At 40.8% G+C, this 13201-nt stretch overlaps 1 protein-coding gene across 9 annotated transcripts in view; it reads right to left on the bottom strand.

Moving 5' to 3' along the window:
• The window catches only part of AIG1 (androgen induced 1), a 218967-nt gene that overhangs the window by 69833 nt on the left and 135933 nt on the right, over positions 1 to 13201 (bottom strand). Inside the window, exon 4 of one of the 9 annotated variants that reach the window (XM_074333662.1) lies at positions 2749 to 2853. The exons of the other annotated variants lie outside the window; for them this stretch is intronic. Coding sequence (XP_074189763.1) covers positions 2764 to 2853 — 90 coding nt within the window. The 3' untranslated portion in view covers positions 2749 to 2763. Of the gene's footprint in view, positions 1 to 2748; positions 2854 to 13201 lie in introns of those variants that run through there. 9 annotated transcript variants of the gene reach the window in all.

Raw genomic sequence — 13201 nt, 5'->3', positions numbered from 1 at the left:
TTACTGGTTCCCAAAGGAAAGCAAAGGACAGAAGTAAATTCCAACTATTTAATAAACACTGAATGCAACTATGTATATCGAACTGAAGAAGTAATAGGGTGGGGAGGGGTGTCTGTGAGAAGCAGAAGATCTCACTACCTCCATTTAACCGTTCTCTAATATAACTTTGGCCTACGTACTCTACAGAAATTGTTCAGTTGACCTCCAGGTCACTATATCTGAATCTTATTGTATTGAAACATTTAGGAAGCTCAAATGCAGTAAGTCGCAAACTAAATTTAATCATGAGCCATTTTGCCCTGTCATCGCTCCTCTAGTGTTCCCTATCCATTATCCAAACAACTGCTCAAACAAGACATTGAAAGTCATTCCTGCCTTCCCTTTGGGTTTCTAGCTGGTAAAACTGTATCAGAAGGAGTGAGCGTGGACAAGGTTTTGGTGGGGGCCGGGGGCTCATTCCCAACTTGGTTATGAGCATGTTAGCCATGAGGAACCTTTATGATATTCAAGTTCATGGGGGCCTTAAGCTCGGGAAAGAATCCTTAGTCAGGTGGTAAATAGAGGGAGCAGGCAATAGCATTTAATACTTCTGAGAAGGCAAAATAAGGACTGAAACATGTCTATTGATGTTCTGGCAAATGGTGTTCAACAGAGAGCATGGCAAAACCCGTTTCAGTAGATGACGACGACTGAGGACAAAAGTGCAGGAGACACTGCTGGCCCATAGTATTCAATTAGCATTCTTGGCTCTAGCATTTAAGACCTTTCATCAATTGTTCCTCAAGTTGTATGCAACTGAAGCTTTCATTTATAATCTCCAGTGTCTCTGCCTCAGCTACGATAGCCCCACTACTGGTCTCTTTCTCCATTCTCCACCCATGTCCCTCCTTGGTTCTCCCTGCCAATGAAATCCATGAAATACCTTCATTGGTCAGCAGAGGTTGCAGGGGAAGATGTATTTGAGAGAAGAAAAATCTTTAAACAGAGGCTTTACGGGTTTTGCAAAAGGGTGTAGGAGAAAATGGAAGATACTGCTCTCTTGAATGTTAGCAATAGTTAAGAAGACATCTTTGCACTGGAATGACACATAATTTATCACTGCTGAGTCAGTGCAAACATGAATTCTACGGATGATTTCAGTCATAATTTGCTGGTGGTTGTTCACAATTCATGAAGAGGATGAATGAACACAAATTCATCTTAATTTGTTCAGCCATGTTCAAGACTCTCCCATTTAATGACAGATTGAACAAGGTGGCAGTCTTTTGAGTTTATTTTACTGAAAAGGAAATTGAGGGCTTACCTTATCTAACATTTGTATAGAAAAAGTTCAGCCTAGAGGGAAACATCTGGCCTTTGTTTTCGGAGAAACCTACATTCAAATACTGCTGATGTCATGTATTGAGTGGGAGGATCTTGGGCATCAACTTGGTTTTTCTGAGTCTCAGTTTCCTCATCTGTTAAATGGGGATAATAATAATGTTCTCATGGGATTGTCCTGAGGATTAAATTATTTACACCCACAACTGGGCATAAACAGGCAATCAATAGTTATTAGTTTCCTCTCCTCTCCTCCCTTCTTCTTTAACTTTCAAAATCCCAGTATAAAAAGCACCACCAGCTGCCCATGGATATGCTTGACCCTAAGGGCTGGCAGAAACAACGACTAGTAAGGGAACTCAGCCTGTTACCAAAGTGCATGCTTTGGGAAGTAAGTATTCGTCTTCCTCAGGCATTACTGGACAGAAGTAAGAATTAGAGCTCACGAAGAGATTACCCTGGCCTATCAGATTGACTGAGCTTGTGCAGTCAAAGCAGAGAGCACACATGTGAGGAGAAGGGACATGACTTATATTTCTATGTTCCCATGGCCCCTAACACAGTATCCAGAACCTATCAGATAACTCAAGAAACAAGGGATAGTGTGTTGGGTAGTTAAAGCAGCATATTAAAAAAACCCTGGCTAAAAAAATCTCAACTTGGCTTTAGCACAAACTCTGCATGACCTGGAGCAAATTACATAAAACATCATCATTTTATTTCTTTGCTGAGCAACTTAAAGCCAAAATGTTGTGAGAACCAAACCAAAACAAAACGAAAAACCAAAACCAAACCAAACCAAACCAAACCAAACCAAACCCAACCCAACCCAACCCAACCCAACCCAACCCAAACAAAGCAAACCAAAGCAACACACACACACATACACACACACAATAAAAAAAGCAGGCGTAAAGCTTTTGTAACAATATAAATGCTAACTACAACAGTTTAATAGATACCCACATACAGAAACTCAGCAGTACGTTTCCACTGAACAACCTCAAGACTCACAAGTGTTTTATTTGTAGTAATTTCAAAGGTTTAGTTTGTTTTTTTAAAGGTTTCCTCAATTCTTTGAGGAGTCATCGAATGAAGGTTTTCATTTTTTTTTTTTTTAAACGAAGTTATGCTATCTGGAAATATTCAAAGCCCCTCTAAATACAAAATAACACATTTCAAACTTCTTTTTATTTCAGTGTTTCAGGTGCTACTGACTCCAGGAATGGAATGGAGGGGACCCCAGGAACTTGGAGCACTCCTTGAAAGCCATCATAAATGGACCAGACCACAACAGTGGGAGCTGCCAGCTGTCTGTGATCCAAACAGAGTGACTGCAGCGAGCATGACATGGGCTTTGAAATGACTCTTTCCAAAGGAGCCAGTCACCAGAAAGTCATAAGATGCCCTTAATATTTACTTCTGTGACTTCAGATGCATGCATTAGGGGCAAATGAGGGACCAAAGGTTGAAAGTGTTTCCAAAGCCAATTACATGATTGAAGATTTCTTGTCCCCTCTTGCCATCATTGTCCTAAAATGAGGAAAAGGAAGTGAGTGTTGTCTTAATTTTCCCATCCAGGACTGACATTTTTACAAGAGGTCACAGTCAGAGAAAATAAGTATTTCCCAGTTAATTTTGCTCTTTTAAAAAAACAAACAAACTGGGAACATATTTTTTTTGTGTGTGTGTGATATTTCAACAGATAGGGAGTGCTAAACAAAGAAAGCAATAATTGACTATGAACTTCTCATGGATTGGAGAGTTTCATATAGTGGAGACTACTTTGGATTAGAAAAACACCAGATGATAGTATATATTTTTATTTCAGTAGGACCTCTTTCCCACACTCTATCAGCTATAAGTTCCATTTTTATCTACTTGACATCCATGGATTTAATGGTTCCATAAGCAGAGAAAGATGTGAAAATCATGGGGCAAGAAAAATGTATAAACCTATCAAAATGAATTTTATTGATGGCAAATGAAAATCCAAAGTTCAGGTTTAAGAAGCCAGTAACACAAATATGCAATAAAAATAGTAGTTCCAGAGATCAGCATATGATAGGACCCAAATAAAGGTGAAGATCTATAAGAGAGGGACAGAAAACAACGGGCAGGTGTAACTTTTCAAGTGTCATTTATCCTCTATTTTCCATTTAAAAAATTTTAATTTCTTTATGTTTTTACCATAGGGCCCATTTCCCAGCCATTTTTTTCATTGCTTTCCTCCATATATTATATAAGCATAAACAACACTGCCTATATTGGGAAGTTCAACTTCATTAATTAATTAACCAATTAATTAATTTTTGCAATACAATTACTCTGTCCTAAATTCATGATTGCTTTTTAATTGCTATTCTCTTTCCCTACCTCAGGTATTTATTTGATTTATAAAATGATGTAATTTTGTAAGCACCTAAGCCACCATTTACAAAAGAAAACACTCTAAATCAACATTTTACTCATCTCAGCAGGATAAAAAAACACATTTTCTAACTATTCCCTAATCTTTGGAAAGATCACGGATTATTAGCCAAACAATACCTCAGAATCTAAAGAGGATGGAACAGGGTTTAGAATCATAGACTCTTTGTGAAGGTTTCATATATATCATCACACCTGAAAAATAATCGAGGAAGTTGATATAAAGCAATGTATCCTATTTATCAGAATTTGAAATTCCCATAAAAGCTATAGAAATTTTCTTTCCAGAAAAATCAACGTATGCACATACTCATATATTTTTAAAAACCATCTATGACCTCCAATCCACCCATTGGCATTGTGGATAACCCCATGTTATGGACTGAAGTATGTTCCCTTAAAACTCTTATGTTGATGTCCCAACACCCAATGTGACTGCATTTGAAGATAGAGCCTTTAAAGAGATAACTGAGGTTAAATGAGATCACAACACCTGAATAGCCAATTCTCCAAAGAGGACATACAAATGGCAAATAGACATATGAAAAATAAATGTTCAACATCACTAATCACCAGAGAAATGCCCATAAAAACCACAATGAGAAGTCACCTCACACAGATTAGAATGGCTATCATCAAGACAAATAATAACAAGTGTTGGAGAGGCCGTGGAGAAAAAGGAACCCTCATCCATTGTTGGTGGGGATATAGATTTGTGCAGCTGCTATGGAAGGCAGTATGGAGGTTCCTCAAAAAATTAAGAATAGAATTACCATTTGACCCAGCAATCCCTCTCCTGGATATCTACCCAAAAAATCTGAAAACATTTATCCATAAAGACATATGTGCTCCAATGTTCACTGCAGCTTTATTTACGGTGGCTAAGACAAGGAAACAACCAAAGTGTCCTTCAATAGATGAATGGATAAAGAAATTGTGGTATATATATACAATGGAATACTATTCTGCCATAAGGAAAGATGAAATAGTACCATCTGCAACAACAAGGATGGATCTTGAGATTATTATGCTGAGCGAAATAAGTCTGACAGATAAAGTGGAGAACCATACGATTTCACTGATATGTGGTATATAAAACTGAAAATAACAAAAGAACAAGACAAACAAATGAAGGAACAAAAACTCATAGACACAGACAATAGTTTAGTGGTTACCAGAGGGTAAGTGGGGGCGGGGGGTGATAGATGAGGGTAAAGGGGATCCAATATCTGGCGATGGAAAGAGAACTGACTCTGTGTGGTGAACACACAGTATGATTTATAGATGATGTAATACAGAATTGTACACCTGAAATCTATGTAACTTTACTAACAATTGTCACCTCAATAAACTTTAAATAAAAATAAAATGAGATCATAAGGGTGGGGCCCTAATACAATAGGACTAGTGTTTATAAGGACAGGTAGAAACACCAAGAATGCACGCACACAGAGAAAAGGCCATGTGAGGACACAGCGAGAAGGTGGCGAGCCAAGGAGAGAGTCCTCAGAAGAATCCAAACCTGCAGAAACCTGGATCTTGGACTTCCAGCCCCCAGAACTGGGAGAAATAAATTTCTGTTGTTTAAGCCACTCAGTCTGTGGTGTTTTGTTATGGCAGCCCTAGCAAACTAAAAGCCCCCATGACTGAAAGAACCATTACCATATACGGAAGAAAGTGTGGTTTGATTAGTGTTGTTAATTGAAGACCATGGCTGTTCCAGACCTGAAGTGTTCTATATGAGGCTGCGATTTAATGTCACACTGGCTGATTCTACGTCACACTGGCTGATATTCTTCCCTGATAGTGTACTTAAGATTACAGAATCAGAGACTTCTAGAGTGGGAAGAATCAACTTTTAATTGCCTCACAAGGCATCGCAACAACTCTAGTAATATCTTCCTTAGAAAACAAAGCAACAAATATTTAATTAGTGCTAAAATTGTACATATCTAAGTTAGACTTAAACTGAAAAAAAAAGAAAAAAGGGACAGAATCAACCTATAACTAGTCCATGAGTCAATATATAGAAAAAAGAAAGAAAAGAAAAGAATTTCCAAGAATTTCAGCTTCAGGTTGTGGTTACAGATGAAACAAAGCAGATACATAACCAGGATGTCTAGGACTTTCTCCTCACAGCAGGGTCTTACTGCTCAGGTACCTGGGAAAGATTCCCATGGAAGTAACTTGTTTTAAATTTGAACTTTCTCACATATAATGGCTCTGGGATGTGCAGCTGGCCCTAAACTTCCACCTAAGGAGGAGCCACTTCAGATGCCATGCCTGCCTCATGCAAATGACAGAAGCTGCTGCACCACTGAGAATAAGGCATGGTAACTACCTCTCCTCCAAGTAACACTGCAAAGTGCCTTTCCTCTGACCCCATTTTCTCCAGACCTCTCTGTAAGTACTAAGACCTGCTATTGCTGCTTATTATTACTTTTGTTTATTGCTGCTTACTCTGACAGATTCAGGCAAGGCAGGACTTTCAAGAGACACTTCCTTCCCACATGGGAAGGGAGAAGCCTTTGAAGCGGAAACAGGGCCAGTGGGAGCTGAGTTCAAAGCACTCCCCAATGTCTAGGAAGCAAGAGGAGACTTCTAAAAGGGAAAGGACCAGTCTTTGATGAATCTATAAATTCAAAAGACTTTCTTTGGCTGGCAGAACAGCTAGATTCTTCCACACTAACTGCAGGGAAAGGAGGTGGCATCATCGCTAACCCATGAGATTTAGTGTAAACAAACCAGGACCAGGGACTTCAGTTTAGGAGATTCAGTATTGTTGCAGTGCAAGTTTTTGTTTCTTCTGTAAGAATTTAAAAAGGATCTGAAATGGTCCTTGAACAACACATTCTGAAAGACTGAAAATGATTTACTCTCCCTGGTGAAACATTCAGAGGCTCAGTGCAAATACTGAGGGCTTCACAGAATGACTACACAGCAAATAAATCATGGATGAACATCAGCTAGTGGATAAATATTTTACATGGAAATGATCTGTTCATATGCATAGTGTAAAACCGTGAATGAGGGCCTGATGGCAGAGGTGTAGAGCTTCTAAATTCCCGATGTGCTATGTTGAGGATCTGTTAACTGGACAATTTGTCCCCATTTCCCAACTTGAAATCTGGAAAGCATGTTTTCACAGACTAACAATGGAATAAATACATGTTGGTTACAATATGGGTAACATGATACGTGGTATATTGCAGGTAAAATGGCCCTTCCCTGGGTGGTAAGCTCAGGAATCTAACTCCGTTGTTTCATAGTAATTCTTAGTTTCAATTGGGCAAGAAATCAAGTTTTAGAACGTGATCCATTCAGAAAACTTGGGGAATACCTATGGTACTTACCAGACGCGGCCGACAAATTCTAAGATGTGTTTTCAATGATCCCAGCTTCCTGTTTTACTTGCCCTTGTTTGAGTGTAGGCTGGCCCAGTGACTTGCTTCTAACCTCTAGTACATGGTAATGTTGATGGAATGTCACTTCTACAATTAAGCTAGATAAGACTGTGATTTCCATTTTGCCAACAGGCTACTTCCCTTGCTGGCTTTGGTGATGCAAGTAGTTACATTGGGGAGATCACATGGCAAGAACTGAGGGGGTGTCCTCTGGTCAACAGCCAGGTAGAAACTGAGGTCCTCAGTCCAATAGCCCTTGAAGAACTGAATCCTGCCAATAGCCAAATAGGAAGGAGAGCCTTCCCCACTCAGTCCTTCAAACAAGACATTACACCTTATAAGAGGCCCTGAAGCCAAAGACCCAGCTGAGCGATGTCTGAACCCCTGATTTATAGAAAGTGAGATGCTAAATGTGCCTTCTTTTAAGGTGCTAAATTTGTGGTAATCTGTGATGGAGCAAACCTAAGGAACCAAATGTAGACTCATCTAACCATTTTGACCTTACACATATGAGTTCAGACTAGCCCACCATCATTTTAATTGGGCCCTTAATGTTTTTTCAAAATAATTTTATTTCCCTTATTAACTGAATTAAATGTATTTTATTACATTTCTCTACTCTTGTTGAACCTCCTCAATTCTCCCCATTTCCCATCTATTCAAATATCCAATATTTATTGGGTTCCTATACTATAGGCTGTTCCTGTTCAAAAATCTGGCAGAAGAAATGGTTTCCAAGAGAGTAATAAGTGATACAGAAAAGGGATAATGTGGCATGAAAGTTCCTAAGAGGACAGAGTTCTGTCTGGGGAGATGGACTTTGATAAAGCTTTGGAGATGGAGGAATGGAAAGCAGAAATGGAAAGAAGATGTAACAGGGTTTGTTTCAGAAACAATAGTTTGCTTAGTTTAAAGGGGAAAAAAGGGAGGGCAGGTTGTCTTTCTTATTCAGTGTGTGTGCATAGATGGTGGAAGGAAGAACAGCAGAAAGAACTATAAAAGGCCAGGGACCAGGACGGGACCCCTCCAAAAAAGGCCTGAAAAGTTGCACCTTGAAAGAGCAGTGCCATCTGGGGCTAGGAGTCATCTGGGTGCACAGAACCAGAAAAAACAATCAGGAGGAAGCCAGAGAAAGTATTCATTCATTTAATAGCTACTAATCACCTGCAACCTTCAGCACAGTGCTCCCCTCCTGGAGTCCAGCTACCTCAGCAGACCTCGTCTTGGTACTAACTGAACCCACCTCAGGCGACGAGCCATTCTAGTTTGCAAACAAATGGCACCAGACAGGCTGGTTCTCAAGATAACAACCCCGGAGACTTCCGTGAAAGAAACATTTAAGACATTATTATATTATATATTAGTCTCCTGGGGCTTCTATAATGATTACCATAAATTGGGTGCTTAAAACAACAAAAAATTATTCTTTCATAGTCCTGAAACCTAAAAATCTGCAAACAATATGTTGGCAGGGATGCAGTGCCTCCAAAATCTCTAGGGGAGAATCCTTCCTTGCCTCTTCCAGCATTTAGAGGAGGCTGGCATTCCTTGACTTCGGGGCACATCATTCCAATCCCTGCCCCCGTGGTCATACTGCCGCCTCCTCTTCTGTGTGTGTCCAATCTGTGTGTCTCCCTCTGCCTTTTTCATATAAAGACATGCATGATCAAGGATAGACTCCTCCTCCCCAGATTCTTAACTAATCGCATCTTTTTGCCATATATGTTAATCATCACTCTTTTGCCATAATAGGTAATGTTCACAGGTTGCAGAGATAAGATGTGGACTTTTTTTTTTTTTTTTTGCTGCTGAAAATGTTTACATTTCAATATAAACTATTCATGGGAACTTTTTTGAGATCTACAAATTCCCTAATGGTTGGCATTCTAGTTCGCTCATGCTCAAACCACAGTAATTAGCAGGAAAACCTTTAAAACAGAAAAGCCATATTGTTCTTCCAGGGACAGAGGAAAGGGGTGGAAGACTAGAAAGAGCTGCTTCCTATTCTAGAGGCAACCTGGGTAGGGAAAGAAGACACAGGTCATCGCATTTATGGAGAAGAGCAATGGAAGCCCTGGGCCTGCGCACAGGGCACACAGGGAACGGGGAGGAGGCCTGGGTTCCACCAGCAGGGCTGCTAATGTGACCTCATTTTGGACAGACCACAGGCTTTCTGAGAAGCAATGCTGACAGTCACCTTTTTCTAAGGGATTTCTCATGCATGGTGTGCCATGAGGTACAAAGTCTGACAATTAAGTTCGTGAACTTGTTGCAACGATGTTGCTAACCTTTTTTGATATCAGAGGGATTATTCATTATGAATTTGTACCAACTGGACAAACAATTATCCAAGTTTACTATTTGGAAGTGCTGAAAAGGCTGCATGAAAAATTAGACAACCTGAACTTTGCGCTAACAATTCATGGCTCTTGCCTCACGACAATGCACCAGCTCACAGGGCACTGTCTGTGCGGGAGTTTTTAGCCAGTAAACAAATCACTGTTTTGGAACACCCTCCCTACTCACCTAATCTGGCCCCCAGTGACTTCTTTCTTTACCCAAAGATCAAGAAAATATTGAAATGAAGACATTTGGATGACATTCAGGACATCAAGGGTAATATGATGGCAGCTCTGATGGCCATTCCAGAAAAAGTCCCAAAATTTCTTTGAAGGGTGGACTAGGCGCTGGCATCGGTGCATTGCTTCTCAAGGGGAGTACTTCGAAGGTCACCATAGTGATATTCAGCAATGAGGTATGTAGCACTTTTTCTAGGATGAGTTCACAAACTTAATTGTCTGACCTCACATATCCCATGACTCTACATTACTGGTCAAAGCCAGTTGGACAAGGAAGCAATGCTTCATTCAAAGACATCTGTCTATAGGCAGGCAGTGGCTCTTATGGGGACATGCTTTGCTGCAATACATGTCCAATGGAGGTGTATAATACAGGATCCTGATTTGGGACCAGTCTTTCTTTTAGAGGTTTTAAATGGGAGACACACAAAAGCATTGGCAAATGGCAGGATGGGCTGAAGCAAAAGACACAGAGGAAGGCAGGAAGCAGAAGCCATGAGATAAGAGAAGCTCTGAGTAAACAGAAGCTGCAAAGTGGAGAGGTACTCTGAAACAGCAGCAGAAACATGAGCTGCTTGTGAAATAGGAAATCCAGTCTGGTAGAGAGAGGGGCAGACATGGGAGAATTGACTACTGAACTTGGGAGGCTATGAGAATAGCCGTTGGGTTTCTAGAACTACTGGTAGATGAAAGGTGCTACTGTCCAGTCCTGGCTTTAGCAATGACCACCGTTTGCTTCTCTGCGATGCCTGGCTTATGAGGCTGCCCTGCTGGTCTTACGTCTTACCTCTCCTCCCCAAGTGTCCTCCTGCTATATCCACATCACTTCAGTAACCCATGCTTGTTTCTTCCTCACAACCTGAAAGAACTTGGAACGCAGCCAGCATATCCTATTGGTGTCACTAAATACTTAATAATTAATTATTTCATCAGGGTGATATTGATGGTGTACTGAGGAAATTTCTCAAACCAACCCTCTGTCTCCACAGAAGATATACCAAAGGACATGTCCATACCTGAAAGCAGCTTTAGGATTTCCTTGAGTTGTGGTCATTTACACCCAGTGTGAAAACACTTTAGAAACTGCAATGTATTTATAAATGCCAATGAAATTACTTTGTGGTAAACTTGCCCTAATTTTAAAAATATTCGTGCTATATAATTATGTGCTTAGCTTTCAGTTAACACTAATAGCTCCTCTTACAAACCAAAATTAAATATTAAGTGGAGATCGGTCATTTCATTTCTCTTTAAAGAATGAACCTGCCCTAGATGCTGAAAATGACTATTAAATGACACGTTGTCCTGTTTCACACATTATGCAAATTTAAGTTTTCAGCTTTTTTATGCTCTTGACATTTGCTGTGCCTCAGAATCTCTGTGGAACTTAAAAATATGTATATAGTTGCTTATACCTTAGCCTGGATTAATGAGGAATTCATACAACCCATGGGAGTTGTAGGAAACAGGGGAGGAAGTTCACCTATATTTTGCCTTGATTCAAGTTCAGTCAGCTGAACTCCCATAGCGTGACTTCGGGCTTGGTGATGAGTTGGCCTTGTGCAGCAGCATGGCCCGTCTGTGGGTGGGAATGCCCGCCCCTCTGGTTTTCATCCATGATCCCTCTCCTGCACGCAGTGGTTACTCAGGAAAGCTCTTCTCTGATGGTGGGGGTGGGGGTGTGGCTGTCCTCCCACTCCTCCCTTTAAAGCCATCCGTGCCTGACAAGCAACTGAGATAGGGTTTTTAAAGGAACAAGCTATAGCCTGGTACCTATAATTACATCCTAGATTTCAAGGTACTGGATACAGCCTACCAAGACATAAAATTGTCTTCAAAATGTGTCAGGAGGCATTCTCTTGTGCCACTGTGATATACTGTAGCGAACCAGTGAACCCCAACACTGCTTTCATAAAGACACCGAAGGCACATGACCATCAATACTTTCTCTCGGCTTTAAACTCACATGCATATACAAATAAGTACTGGTAGCGTTGTTTTTTTTTTTTCCTGTAGAAATAATACAAAATTATCAGCCTCATAAATAATATTATTTTCAAAGCTCATAAAAACTCCATCGAGTCTTAATAGTCCTATGACGCTTCCAGGAGACCACAAAGGAGCACTTTACTTTTGAGAGAGCCTCAGTGTGGCTCATTGGGCCAGAGGGAGGACCCAGTGGGGGTTATTAGAAACTTCACCTATGAAGGAGAAAGAGCCTTACACACGTGGTCAGTGGGGCTTTCATATGGTTGCAAGGACTAGCCAGAGGAACATGGAAAGACAGGACTCTTGAATCAGATCCACCCAGGTTCAAATCTAGCAGTCCCAGACTTATCAGCAGTCTGGGAGAGTCAGTCAACAAGGTATCTTCAGGCAGCACAGAGCAATGTTCAAAGATCCCAGAGAAACGGCCTGGATGTGAATCTCAGCTCTCTTACTTACCAGCAAGGAATGCTTAGGCAAGTTTCTTAACCCTCTCTGTGTTTCAGTTTCTTCATCCATAAAATGGGAATGTCAGTAGTGAAGAGTTAACCTTAACCCAAGGAGAGGTCTGGCCATTGCCCTGAGGCCCTTGGAATGTCCTGGCTCACTGGAGTGTCTGTTTGCCTTGGAGCTTTGGCCACCAGACAGTCTAATGATGCGATTTTATGATAAAGACTTTGGGGCATGTGGCATCAGTTCTGCCTCCAGAAAGGCTGGAGACTTAAGGTCAGCCATGCAGCAGTATGTGATTGAGCCCCAGTGAAAACTCTGGACACCGAGGGCTCAGTACTGTGTGCACAACGTCACACATCGCCAAGAGGAATTGATGCCATCCATAGCTCCATGGGGAGAGAACTGGAGCTCCACTTCAGGACCCATCTAGACCCTGCTCGATGTCTCTATTCTCTTGGCTGATTTTAATCTGGATCTTTTTCTTGTAATAAACCATAATCCTGAATACAACAGTGTTCAATGAGCTCTGTAAGTCCTTCCAGCAGATTTTTGAACCTGAGGATGGTTTTGAGAATCCCTGAACTTGCAACTGATATCACAAGTGAGGATGGATGATCTCGCGTGAGCAGGGCTCCCTCTCATTATATAGTTGGCTAAACTCTCACAGTTGAATGAGCCTTTTGGGTTTCCTCATACTCATATGGTTGTTGAGAAGATTCCATGTAACACACGTAGACCAGTGCATGGTCTGTCTACACCACTAAATGTGGGCTATTATTTTATGCTTCACACACATTTACTAATCATTTTAAAAATGAACACTTTCTATGTGTCCATTGCTGTGTTGAATGGCTCAAATGGATCCTCTTGTTTACTTCCCAACTAAGAGGAAACTGAAGGAAACTAAGAGGGGTTCAATAATTCATCTAGGTTGAGTCAGTTAGCAGAAGCGAGGACTTCAATCGTGATCTTTGTGACTTGAACACAGACCTGTATCTCTTGAAAGCCTATGCTGTGAGCTGACATGCT

Source organism: Rhinolophus sinicus, linkage group LG05 (genome assembly GCF_036562045.2).
Source record: "Rhinolophus sinicus isolate RSC01 linkage group LG05, ASM3656204v1, whole genome shotgun sequence".
NCBI lineage: Eukaryota > Metazoa > Chordata > Mammalia > Chiroptera > Rhinolophidae > Rhinolophus > Rhinolophus sinicus.
The sequence above is the reverse complement of the archived record's forward strand: the minus strand, read 5'-3'. Positions and strand labels throughout refer to the sequence as shown.